This window comes from Falco peregrinus, chromosome 3 (assembly GCF_023634155.1).
Source record: "Falco peregrinus isolate bFalPer1 chromosome 3, bFalPer1.pri, whole genome shotgun sequence".
Taxonomy (NCBI): domain Eukaryota; kingdom Metazoa; phylum Chordata; class Aves; order Falconiformes; family Falconidae; genus Falco; species Falco peregrinus.
Window position 1 is genome coordinate 72,532,775 of NC_073723.1, and position 14,279 is coordinate 72,547,053.

General features: G+C 39.7%; 1 protein-coding gene across 2 annotated transcripts in view; it reads right to left on the reverse strand.

The window, feature by feature from the left end:
* The window catches only part of TMEFF1 (transmembrane protein with EGF like and two follistatin like domains 1), a 129,965-nt gene that overhangs the window by 21,912 nt on the left and 93,774 nt on the right, over nucleotides 1-14,279 (reverse strand). For both annotated transcript variants that reach the window (XM_055800852.1, XM_055800850.1), the window contains exon 5: nucleotides 9,655-9,751. In XM_055800852.1, coding sequence (XP_055656827.1) covers nucleotides 9,655-9,751 — 97 coding nt within the window. The remainder of the gene's footprint in view (nucleotides 1-9,654; nucleotides 9,752-14,279) is intronic.

Below are 14,279 nucleotides of genomic sequence, written 5' to 3' on the forward strand. Positions count from 1 at the left end.
TAACAAAGAAAATGTGTTTAGTGAAATGATGTGACACATTTGAAACAAGCTCAGGCTGTAAGAGCACTCACTGCTATCAGTAAATTAATTAGATCCCCAGAGATCAGAACACATTTCAAGGCTCATTTTTGTTTTCAGGTTCAAGGTGTACGTGGTATATTGGAAGTTCTGTGTGCTTAAAACTCATAGTAGATTCAAAGAAAAAAGGAGGAAAAAAAGGAAAAGGAAAACATGAAGGATTTGTTGAGTGGGCTTGGCTGCTGAGAGAGACTGGTGTTTCCAACCACCAGATCGGGCTGCTGTGTTTGTGCCCATCTGGGGTTTGCTCACAAATGTATTTTTCTGGCCTGGCCTCACAAAGAATGCTGCTTGCTACCCCTTCCCAGCAGCCGACAGCAACAGTAAGCTTTCTCAGGTACTCACCTATTTATTGGCACATCTGCTTACAAACGTAAAATGGAAACACTGGTATAAAACAGAGTGGGTGAAATGCACACAGATGGATCAGGGTACGCTTGATGGAATAAATTTGATGAATTGAAATAGCAGAGGTGTTGCAATTGCAGCTAAGAAGATAACCATGTCAAATGAAGGATTACCTTCCATTTGATGTTTCTTCCCTTGTGTGCAATTCTTCCCAGATGAAACCTGAACTAAGAAAAGCTGGATTTCAAAGTGACTTTCCTACCTATGCGACTAGAGCTGAATCTTCATTAGGTTTTTTGGCATCTTTTAAAAAATCCCTTTATAGCACAAGAAAAGTAGATTTCAGTTCTACAAGCTTCTCTGTGCCCTACTTGAACGTCCTCTCTGCCTTTACTTCTGCCCAGCAATGCAGAACACCCTTTAAACACTGTAAGTTTCAGCTACTTTCCAGCTCTCCCTTCACTCTCTTTCTTGGTTTCATGGCATGGTTCTTTCTAACCACTGTAGAAATTTAGTCCTTACCTGCAGTGAGCTTCTATCAGCTTATGTGGTGAACTGATGCTTGTTCTCACAGGAGCAACCTAACCCTCCCTCCACCCTCGAATAGCAGAAACTTTCAAAGACTTGGCACTCACTGCTACAAAGACTGTTAAAAATATACATTAAAATAACGGGCCTGGGTTATTATCTGTCTAGGATCTATTCAATTTCTTAATAGTTAGTATAATGAAAAGACCATTATACTATTCCTTTTGTATCAGGATTTCCTCAGCCCAGTTTCACAAAATTCAGTAATCCCATGACACAATCCTAAATCCCTTGTTTGGGCAGATTTCCTGTATTGTTTGTGTCTCTGTGTTTTGTTTTACACACAGATACTTAGGGTTTTTTTCTGCTGGACCAGAAAGCTGTGAATTGCATTTCATAGAATCATAGAATAATTTAGGTTGGAAAAGACATTTAAGATCATCAAGTCCAGCTGTTAACGCAGGACTGCCAAGTCCATCACTAAACCATGCACTTAAGCACCACACCTACACGTTTTTTAAATACCTCCAGGGATGGTGATTCCACCACCTCCCTGGGCAGCCTGTACCAATGCTTGACAACCCTTTCCATAAAGAAATCCTTCCTAATATCCAATCCAAATCTCCCCTGGCATAATTTTTGGCCATTTCCTTTTGTCTTGTTGCTTGTTATCTGGGAGAAGAGACCCACCTGCCTAGAACCTACTCTCAGTAGCTGTTGGGAGCAATAAGGTCCCCTCTGAGTCTCCTCCTCTCCAGGCTGAACAACCCCAGTTCCCCCAGCTGCTCCTCATGAGACTTGTGCTCCAGACCCTTCACCAGCTTCGCTGCCCTTCTCTGGACACGCTCCAGCACCTCCATGTCCCTCCTGCAGTGAGGGGCCCAGAACTGAACACGGGATTTGAGGTGGGGCCTCACCAGTGCCGAGCACAGGGGAATGATCACTGCCCTTGTCCTGCTGGCCACACTGTTTCGGATACAAGCCAGGATGCTGTTGCCCCCCCGGGCACACTGCTGGCTTATGTTCAGCTGACTGCCCACCCCCGCCTCCCAGGTCCTTTCCCCCCAGGCAGCTTTCCAGCCACCCTTCCCCAGGCCTGTAGTGTTGTGTGGGGTTGTGACCCAAGGGCAGGACCCGGCACTTCTCCTTGTTGAACCTCACACAGCTGGCCTTGGCCCATCGGTCCAGCCTGTCCAGATCCCTCTGCAGAGCCTCATTGGTAAATGATGGAGAGCAGCTTGGTGAGCTCCCTGACCAGCTCCCTCAGTACCCTCAGGTGGATCCCATCTGGCCCCATCGACTTGTGCACGTCTGAGCGGATCAGCAGGTCAGTAACCATTTCTCCTGGACTGTGGGGACTTTATTCTGTTCCCCCTCATCCCTGCCTTCCAGCTCAGGGGGCTGAGTACCCAGAGGGAAGCTGGTCTTGCTGTTAAAGGCTGAGGCAAAGAAAGCATTACGTACCTCAGCCTTTGTGGCAATGTCCCTCACCGCATCCAATGAAGGATGAAGGTTATCTTTGGCCTTCCTTTTGTTTCTAACATATTTTCAAAAACATTTTTTGTTATCTTTTAGGCAGTAGGCAGCCTGAGTTCTAGCTGGGCTTCTACCTCTCTAATCTTTGCTTTGCATAACCTTGTGACATCCTTATAGACATCCAGAATTGCCTGCCCCTTCTGCCAAAGGTGGTAAACTCTCCTTTTTTCCCTGAGAAATTTACACAGGATTACGATACCCTTTCTTAAGAGTATCTCCATATGATATACCCTATAAAGGTAAAAAAAAAAACCCAACAACAAAAAAAAACCACAACAAAAACAAAAAAAAAGGTGGCTATGGTAAATGAGTGAAAAAGTGGTCAAAAGAGGCAAGTATAAATTAGCATGTTGTATCTCAAACAGACTAAATCTTTCCCTGGAAGACAAACTAGATAGACAAGACAGACTGGGATTTTAGAATTTCCATATTGGTATTTCTAAGTCTTAATACTTGGACTTCTGAATTTCTGGTTTGGCCATTGTGAAAACAGACGCTATATAAATTATAGACCAGTGGAATCTATGTGTTGCCAAGACACATTTACTTTTCAAGAAAATCTCATAAAATATTAATCTCAAAAGGTCTATGTGGGGATCAGTTGTCAATCTTTCTTGAAAATCTACATTATGAGTAAAAACAGATCTTTAAAAGCATAGTGCACTTATTAAAAAAAGACCGAATGTGCTGAGAATTTAATTTCCATATTTCCTCTGTTAAAAAGCAAAATATATGTAAAAGTGAGAAAATGACACATCTGAACTTTTACAGTGAGGCTATTTTTCAGCTAATGATTTCTTTATCAAAGACCAAAAAACCCCACCCCAAAACAAAAAAAAAAGGAAGAAAAATTATATTTATTACAGCCATTTAGGGACAGAAGGAAAGGAAGTTTGTTGCTGAGCATGGTATGGAGGACAAGATGATCACTTCAATGGGGCCTTGGCAAGGTGGAGGAACCTCCCAAAGTCTGAAGATGAAGAGAAAGCCACAGGACAGATTGGGGGTGGACCGATGGGGAAGCAGCTCTGCAGAAAAGGACCTGGGGGTCAGGGGAGCAGCAGGCTGGGAGGCTGCATCACAGGAGTGTTGCCAGCAGAGCAAGGGAGATGACTGCTCTCCTCCACTCAGCACTTATGAAGTCCCATCTGGAGCACTCTGTCCAGCTTTAGGACTCTCCCAGTAACAGCAAATACTTTGAGAAACTGGAGAGGGTCAGTAGCAAGCCACTGTGACAGGTAGAGGGCCAGAGTGTGTGCTCTGTAAGGAATGGTTGGGGGTACTGGGCTTGTTCAGCCTAGGGAAGAGGAGGCTAAGGAGGTTACTGACTGCTGTCAACGGCCTAAGAGGGGTTATTGAAAAGGCAGAGGGAGGCTCTTCTCAGAGGTCCACAGTAGAGGGGCAAAAGACAACAGTTACAAGTTACGGTGAGAGAAATTCTGACTGAACACAAGGAAATTATTGCTCAAAGTGAGAGCAGCTCAGCCCTTGAACAGATGCCCAGATGCCAACTCTCCCTTTGGGGAGATGGCCAGGCCTCTCCTGGTGAAGCCCTTGAGCCACCTGAATGAACTATCCCTGGCTGCAGTGCAGGGAGTGAGCCTGGACCAGACAACCCTCTAGAGATCCCATCCAACCCAAATTATTCTACAGTTCATGGTTTTATTCTGGATATTATTTTCCTGAAGTCACAACATACTTTAAAATGCCTTTTAAAGCAACATTCCTTCCAACACTTACTAGATGTTGGCATGCTGTTTTACTTGGGTATCTAGTAGTGCTTTGGCACATGCTGGCTAGGCATGCAAGAGGAAGGAAACACGCCACACAAAACAGTGCAAGAGCAGAGGATATAACTCCTCATAAGCAGTACTACTTTTTATGTTGGAAACATACTTCACATTTGAAGAAAAAATGTAAGATGAAACGCCTATTCTTCAATTGATTCAATATATTTAAAATGTTAATATTAAAATAGTATAAGTATATATTACTTATATTTACTATTAATGTGATGTATATAGTCTTTATCTTTAACATATAGGTATTAAAATTTTCTTCCTTGCTCTGAGCATGAATTTTGGTATGTGTAAGAAGAAACTTATGGAAAAAAATGACCAGATAATAGTAAGAAGCTTTGAAAACATATGGAAATCAGGACCATCTGAAAACTGAAGTCTTATGAAGAAATATATATACTTAAGAGCCCACCTTACTAATCACAACGTCAAGAACACCCAAATCCACACGTAAATCTATTCTACCAATTTATTTCCCAGTACCACAAGTGGCTATTGCAAAAAAATAAATCAAAAAAAGTTGTTCAGCTCTCAAAAGACAGTAAATAATAACTTAATTTTCAATCGTATGCAGTAAACTGAGGCATCATGTTGCTTAGAAGCTTTATAAAAATCACACTGAACATTATTTAACATTCACTTGGAATCTTTAATAGCCACAATAGTATTACAAATATTTATATACACTGCTTTCTTTGAAGAGTTAAGTGCTACACTGATGAAAAGTATTTTACAGCCACATCTGTTTTCATTTGTTTTGCATTCATACTGTATTATTTTAAGCATTTCAATATTATCGGTATACTGTCCGCTGACTGTAGCGTACTGATGGGCTGATCTGTTTGTCACATGAACAAACAGTAGAACTGAAAAGTCCAGGGTATGCTAAGAAAAAACTGCAGTCTGGATACCCCAGAGTACATCAACAGTAAACCATATGTGTTTGGATTGGTGCTCTACAGGACTTTCCCCCATCAGCTTGAGGTGGCCTCAAGCTTTGTGTTGCCACTTTCATCTCCTATTCTCAACTCAACTGCATTTCCAATTCAAAATTCCAAAGGAAAGCACACAACCAGCTCCACACTACCTACATCTTTAGGTTTCTGGCCAGTTTCCCGCACAAAAGCTTAAGTTTATCAACCTCTCATGTACTTTTTCACTCCCCTACCACATGTTTTGCACCATTATACATAATATATTGCCTTTTCAACACAGCGGAGAAAGGTTCTGACCAGAGAGACATTGTGATGGGCAGGGTAGGCAGGGAGGTGCTGACTGATCAGTCTCAGGCAGCAGCTTTTCCCATGACGTACACAACCTATGTTTCAGTTTTGTTGCTAAAGGAGGAAATAAATCATTGCCCGATCCACGTGAAACCTGTGTTCTGCATTCTGTTACCACAGACCTACAGAAAACCACTGTATGGACGATACAGCACAGTATGCATTTATGCACCTTCAGACTAGTGTATCCTCAAGTGATTTTCTATGCTTTTGAAAAGCCTGCCCATAAGCTAACAACTCTTTAAAGTACTTGTAAGTTGTATGAGAAACGAAAAATATATAGAGAAATATATTTCTGTGATGTTTCCTCAACTTGATTGCTTTTCCATTTATATAAAGAAATAACGTACTGATTTGCAAACAGTTGAATATTAATTTTCTAAGTATGACATTCTGTTTCTGACAACCATCTCCTCAGACTTTATTTCTTTGTCTCAGTCCAGCTAAAAATCAAGAGGCAGTAGAAATTATAAAGTTGTTTATATCTTTGCATTCAATTTACTATGTTTTATAACCACTTCTGGTTTAGACAAATGTTTCAAAGAAATCAAACAAAATGAAGATACAAATCTAAAACTCTGTGCAAAGCCTGAATTCTTCAAACTATGTATGATCTTGTGTAATAAAAGCATATGTAACAACTTTAATGAGAGAGAGCCATAACGCTTTAAAGCCAAGCATGAAAACTAAAAATTTGTAACTTTTTCAAAGGGAAAAAGACAATTTAAGATCAACAAAAATTTAACATCACTAACTTGTAATATGGAGTGCATCTTAACTGTGTACAACTGAACCTGATTAAATTTGCTTTTAAAAACCACCAAGCTTTGGTAACTACACAGAATCACAGAATAATTGAGGCTTGAAGGGATGTATAGAGGTCACCTAGTCCAAGCCCCTGCTCAAAGCTGGCCCAGGGCTGCTCTGATCAAGTTCAGACCATCTCCATGGACAGAAATTCCGTTGGCTCACCAGACACCATGTTCCAGTGTCCAGCCACCCTTATGGTGGAAACGTTTTCCATTATGTGAAATTAGAATTCACCATGCTCTGACACGTGCCCAACGTCCCTCACACTATCACTGTGCACCTCCAAGAAAGGACTTGCTTAGAGATCAGCAAGTCCAACTCTAAAAATCAAGAAGTGCCAAGTGGTCTTGCTCCTGCTTCTTTGTTGCAAGAATCATCCTACAGTTTTCACTGAAGCTGTGAGTTGCTATCATTTTTCTTGTGGGTATCCCACATCTGTCCAGTCCCAAAAGACAAATCACAGTCTATATGGAATAAAACTGTCTTTATCAGGATCTTTCCTTATCAAGAGAAAATAGGCCTATCTGCACTCCAGGCTGTTGCAGCTGGCCTGTTAGCAGGTCCTGAGATTTCTGATTAATGCCCACTCATTTACCTCAAACCACTCAACACTTTGTAGCATGGATATCTACCCTTCCACCAATTCACTAACAATTTTATTCATAATTATTAAAACAGGAATACAGATATTGTTTTGCTTCTTGAAAGCACTCAGAGCAGAAGAACTTGATATTTGTAAGGTCTCAGATTGCATGGCTTGGAAAAGAGGATAAAAAAATGCATAATTGTATATCTACTCTTTGTATCAGAGGTTATTTTATTAATATGGCTTGAGATTACCTACTGAACATTAGGAAATAGTTAACTCAGTTACTGTCATGAAACAAAATCTTCTTAAAATGCCTTCTGTAATCATGTGGATCACTTTATTAAGTGTTCTAACATCACAAAGTGCAAGCAAGGTCTACTTGTCTGCTTAAACACAACTAAATCTACTTTTTGTTTGTGGTTCAGTAGACATTATCCCACTGTACAAAAAGTTAAAAAGAAAATCAGGATAGAATATTGTTATGAAATTAGGGTATTTGCGTGATTTGCTAGAACTAGGGGTGATAATGGTTATAATATGGCACAAAATTGAATTAAATAATAATATGAACGTGAAAAGGTACTTGTGCCGCCAATGATTTTATATATCATGATATAATTTTAAGAGGTTAAAAAATACGTTAAAACCCAACAGGAAAGGGAGTAAAAATAAGGTGTAAAAAGCTTTCTTAAAGGGTGCTATACTAAATTTTCCCAGATTTCAATCCCATCTTGTGTCTGGCAGATGAATAACTGTTTTGATTTTAGGAAAAAAAGAAGCCAACTCCTACTTAAGCGTGTCTGTGACTTTCCATGAGCGTTTTCAAAATTAACCTTGTGAAGACAATCTGTGTTAACAGAGCCTGCCTTAATCTAAGTCTAAACAGTCAGCAAATATCACTAAAGCCTATTATAGTGGTCAAAAGTACTGGGGAAAATATTTAAATTATTCAGGTTGGAAAACTGACAAAATGGAAAAAATGAACTGATAGATTGCAACTAACCCTCATGGGCACATTTTGTAACTTTTTAGTATTTTCCACATACATTTTTTGTTTCCACATATATTTTTTAATGAGGACTAATTAAAGAAATCTTAGAGGCAAAAGAGCACTCTCCTCCTACTGTCAAGAAGAGGGAGCATGGCTCCATTTTATGTGAGTAGAGAATAAATCTTCCACTCTCATCAGCTTTCTCCCGCTCTCTTATAGATACTACACAGCCACAGGAATGCCAACTCTACAAGTATAGAACAAATAGGCAAGCTTTTACTGAAGTTGAATGCTTCAGGATTTATTTTCCAAAGCCAAAAGCGCATCTCAGTGCATATAACAAACAAATCTATACCCATCTTGCCAGTCATAAATGAAACAGACCAAGGCTATATTGCAGAAAATTATTAGTATTATAAAAACCAGCTACAGCTCATTTGTCTCTCCAGGAAAGAGCAAGCCTACTTCTGTAATATGACATTTTATGAAATGTGAAGTATCATGCTAGCATTCATGAGTACTATTACCATTTTGGCTTCCCTTGTACACTATGATTTAATCTTAAATACATATTTTGAATATTAGTGTTAAGCTGCTTTACCGCCTGAGATGTCCTCATGCCGATATCTTGTAATAAAATCTTGTGCAATTAAGACATACTTCAACAAGAAATGGATTCCAGTTGGAAGAAAGGAGAGGAGTGATGCTCCCCCGATTAGCGATGTTCGGGCACTGTTATTCTGAGATGCCTTCTGTCCATGTACACAAAAACATACTATTTACACATCTCTCGAACACCTTCACACACTGCCTCTGCAGCTGCGACCCCAGCACCGGCCATCAGCCCAGACCCCAGTTAGGCTTCTTCCATACCAGTGGCCACTGCCAGGACAATAGTTGTGGGGAAAACAAAGCCCCATCAATTAGATGGGACTTCTATTACCTCCTAACAAACTGTAATGCCTTGTGGGGCTGTTTAAAGGAGCCCTTTCCTCCATAACGTCTTGCCCCTTCTGACAGCCACACAGAGCCTGGACAGCCAGAGTATACTCTATCCATCAAGTACCTTGAGTAGGGAAATTGGGTGCATCTGCCTCTGTGTTATGGATTGTCTTTAAAATCTTCTTGTTTCTTGATCTTTCGTTTTGAGCTCTGACAAGCAATTGATATTTTTCATCAGTTTTCCCCTAGGTGCATCTAAGAGGTCAAGCAGCACAATGAGGTTGGAAGAAGTGACTGGCTCAGGTCACCAGTTCAACTTAGTGTTTAGGTTCAAGCTTTGCACTGATGGAAACAACTGCCTGTAATACTTTATGAACAAGCAGAACATAGAGTAAAAAAAAAAATAATAATCAGGCATGAATTATCAGTATTTATTTTGCATTCCTCTTTGGTTTTGGTGGGGTTTTTTTGTTGTTGTTGCTAGGGTAAAATAAATCAACGTCCTTTCTTTGAAAAATATTCGACAAATATTCTCTAATACACCTCTCTGTTATTTTCTCCCGTTACCTCACAACTGCAGATGGTTTGTTCTTTACAGACACATATCAAACACATTATAGGACAATATTAAAGCTTCAGTTAGTAAGAACAAACATAGTCAAGTAGATATCATGTACTTTTAAAAAAAAAAAAAATTCCCTTTTTGTTCAGTGATTTTGTTTGATATGTTAAGTAAAACTTAGTACTTACCCAACATTTTCTGCATCTTCATCACACTCAGCCCTATATTTGCAAACTCCACATTTTGAATGTTTTCTCTGAACTTCTGTCCCAGATCCTTCATACTCTGAAAAAAATAAGCTATTGTTAACAGAAAGCATGACTTTCATATTAAGCTCCTATTTTACTTACCTAAATCCATTTGCCTTCAGGTGTATTGTCAACATGAAGTTATCATATTCTGAAGCTATTAACTTTGATATCGCTCCCTTTCTCAAAATCAGACAATTGGAGGTTGGTAGAACTGTACCAGTGACAAGAAAGCCTCCCTGAAAACACTAATGTTTCATTGATTGACTCTTCCGTTATTCTTATTTCAGTGATTGCTATTTATTCTCGCCCCACTAGATACACAACCAGCACTGACATGTGTTCTAGTCACATTTACTTTTAATTGGCACTGGTAATGTATAAAGTCTGTGCCTTTTAATGTCCTTGAATATCAGGTAGTGGGGATTTGAATGCTGTTTTCTTTGACAGCCTTTAATTACAGATATCCTTATGCAAGGTTACTGCTTGCATTTTCTCCCCTTTTTGATTCCCAATGATGGGATTAGATTATGTTCTTATCTCATATATGCTGTGGTATTTTTTCCCCGATTACTCTGTTTAGTTGTACAGGACTAAAAGAAAAAAAGTTGTTTTAACAAGAAACTGGTAGAAATGCTATATACCCTAAAAAGTGAAATTAATGTCTCAAATATTCTGATCCTAAAAACATCTGCACCAATCTTACTGTTAACATGGACACCAAAACTCTTCACCAAGTGAAAAAGAAAGAAACTGTACTCTTACTGTTTCATTACCATTAGTCACTCCTATTTTTGATTTTAACATGGTGATGAAGGAAAGAAGGAGAGCTAGATAGTTGAAAAGAAGGGAAAGAACCACAGAAATCTGCAGAAGTTGAGAACCAATTAATGCACTGCAGTATCGTGGTGGTGTACGGCTGACTGTACAAGGCTGTTGGATGGACAGAGATCGAAGTGATTCCTTTACTCATAGCAGCTTTATGTGCTGTAGCAACAGCAAATCAAACACCACCAATTAAACAGCTACATTTATATTCTTTACATGTAAATAGGATAAACAAATCCACAACAGTCCTTCCCAATTTTCCTGGACCTTGACTGAAGGAAATTTCTCCCTCCTGCCTGTGGGACTGCACTTATAGGGAGAATAGTGCAGGTGAGACTCTCAAATTAACTTTTGTCTAAAGTATTGTATGCATTTTTCAAAGATTAATATGTATCACACAACATTACAAAATTCCTGCTGTAGAAATTCTATCACCACTCTTATTAAGTTGCAGTAGAAGTAATTTGCTTTTATCTTTACAAATGTACATCTTATTTGATTTTTCCTTCTTTCTAGCTACCACATTCCTATGCCTGTGTGTGGCACCCTAAAGTGTCCTTTAGTGTCGGATTTCACTTTTCTATATCAATAAATGATCCCCTACAGTTTGAATAAGTTAAACAAAAGGCTCAGCTTATGACTTTTGTTCATTGTATTTCCATTTCTGTTGCTGTTCTTATAACCCTCGACACCCTTTCCCAGCATGATAACACCCTTCTGGAGTTATGGGTATGAGACAGATTCTGGACAGACTGCTCCAGAAGAGTGTCATCAAAGCCAAGTATGATCTATGATATTCTTCAGTTAAAACATCTATACAATTATATTAATTTTTGACCATTTTTCTGCACTGACCATTATTATTATTCACCTTATTCCCCAATGAGTCCTTTTCAAGGTCAGCAGTCTGTGGGAGAGAGGCTGACATCAAAGAAAAATTGCCTGGATCTTGGACTCTCTACATATACCTGTTCTCAGACATTAAAATCCTGCCTGCTTGTGCATACTGTTAGCTCAGTGACCTGTCCTCTGTCATCCAGAGCAAATCAGTACCAGCTGATTTGCACTCAGGTCACCAGTGGAAGGGGTCACAAGGCCAGGAACAGTCCCTAGAAACACTCATTTTTGTAATGATTCCTTAAAGTTTAACAGTCCATTGATTGGCAGTGGTTTTGCACATCAGAGGTGCGCTGCGTGGATGTTGTGCCCTCTAGTTATTTAGGCTTGAATGAGAGATCGCCTTTGAGAAAGGTTATGGTTTTGAGATTATATGCTTACATGTTGTAAAAACACCTTTCTTGGAAAAATAAGGTTTTTTCAAAAGGGAAATTTCTCAGTAAAGGTTTTTCATGAACCTGTGATGACTGGCATTAAGTATTTTCCCCTCCTTTAGTTCTGTCCTCAGCTGATTCTTCTGCCTTCTATTCCACTGCTTTGCTTCTGATGGATGCCAGAGTGAGAGGCTGTAGACCCCCCGATCATCACATTTATTTTCTCTCAAAATATTTGTACATTATTTCTTACTGTCCTACTAAAGAAAAAGAGACAAAAATATCATTGTCAGCCCAGGCATTTCTTCATCACCCACTTTTAAAGCTTTCTGCTGGTTACAAAACCCTTGTCTTCAACATTTGGTGCTTAATATCCTTCTGTGGTACTGCTAGCAGGAAAATATTTTATCATATCCTATATATACTATCTGACTTGACTACAGATACAACCAGAATGCTTTACAGAGCACTTTCACTGCACTATTAGCAATTCAATTTTGTAATGGAGCAAAAAAAGCAACATATACACACACACGTGTGCACATGCCTGCCATTCCTCCTGGACGTTAGTTTTACTCACTGTGAATGCCCCAGCACCTTTTCATTTTCATAAACAGTACTCCACAATTACTCTTTCATTGTTTCTATATACTACTCAGTGTAAACTTCTCTCTCTCTTCTCCACCACCACTCCTAAAATTGCTTTCTCTGCTGTTTTAAATTAGGTTTGTTTTAGAAAAAGCGTGGCCTTTTTTTCTTGATCAGAACTTGCTGGACCTCATGTATATAGAATTATTATATGCAAACAAAATAAAGTACAGATAAATATGTGCAAATCAAGAACACCTGTACTAATAATTTACACCTGTCAATGAGGTGTAACACAGATGAATGTTTATTCATGGAACATTACCAAATTAGGTGACAGTCATCTGTAAGTTTTAGAAGCTTCTTTCATTACTAGCTGCATGATGTTTTAGTACTAGCAGCATGAGGCACTGCATATAATTTAGACTGAAGTCCTTCAAGAAAATAGAGCTTTTCCCACCAACACAGATTAGGCGAATACTGTTTTTCAGCCTGAATTGGTAGCAGAAACTTTCAGTACCCCACTTATGTGCTGTTAAAATAAGTTAACCCATTAATATTTCAAAGCCTAAGTTTCTCTGCTGCAAATGTCTCCAAATAGGCAATGCATCCCTTGACAGATCACCCCTCCCTTCTCCTTTCTCCCCCACATTTGATTGCTCCTAAATAGGTTATAGCCATTAATTTTAATATTCCAATCAATCAGATCTTCCCTGCAGGTTTCAGTAATAACAATTAGGTCAAAATATGCTCCCAAATGAGCAATTCAGGCTCCTCTTGTTTATTATGCAGGCTTCTAATATTGATGTATAGATGATTACGGAATTTCTTCTCCTCACTTCTGTTGGTATCTTGATTAATTCTTCTTTGACATCTTAATTTCATGTTGAGCGAAAACTCATTTCCCTTCTCCTTTCAGCTTCTTTTCATGTTTCAGGGCAGCACCCCGTTAATGCTCTGTCCTTCAAAAGAAATGAGGCACAAGGATGGGATCCATGACTCCCAGCTGTCTCTCTGAGCTGCACTGCTCCCTAACACTTCTCCTTTGCAGAAGATGACCAGCTATATCTTAGGAGCTGCAGGGTAGCAGCCTGCAAATGGACGGCAGTAGCTCTAGAGGAATTGGCCAGCAGTAAATTGCTTCCCTCAGCAACTCATTTGTGTGTTCCTACAATGATAATATGTCTGGGTTTCTGCTGAGGGCTTTCAATCAAGCTTTAAGCAAAAGCATCGGTCTGTGTCAAGGTGGAGTTTGGTCTGCTTCAAGGCATGGCCTGGAAAGGGGGCTCTGCTATACATCTGTGTTTATCACTGTTCACAGTGAAGTGGGGGGAGTTTGTGGAGAGCTGCAACTACTCAGTAGCCATGAACGGATGGAATAAACATTCTCCTGTCGGGAAAGCCCCTCTGATATTTCGGGACTATAGTGATTTTTGCTGTATCTCATGGGAACAACTAATCTCTAAAAGATTTTACAAAAATAGGAAGGCCACAGCAAACTGCCTTCTGCACCCAGAAAGACCTCACAGTGATCAGGCTTTGATTGCCTCAGTACAGCCAGCCTGGAAATTCCCCTCTAAATACCACAGTCCACAGCAGCACACATTATGGGTTGCAGTTCACTGAACAGTTTAGTTACTTATCCACTCTCCCAATAATATTTGGGGCAACTTTAATGACACAGTTAAAATGGGTGGATCATACGAAAAACCAATATTTACCAGTGTGGAAGGTTCTGTTCTTTTATCCAGCTAGCCGGCTGGCTTAGAAGCAAAGCCTGGCTTGGCATAGCCAGTGATCTACACCTGGCTGAAAGATACTTCCCCTGTGCAGAACAGAGTGTACACTGCAGCTGCAAGCATGCTCCAGTGAAGATAC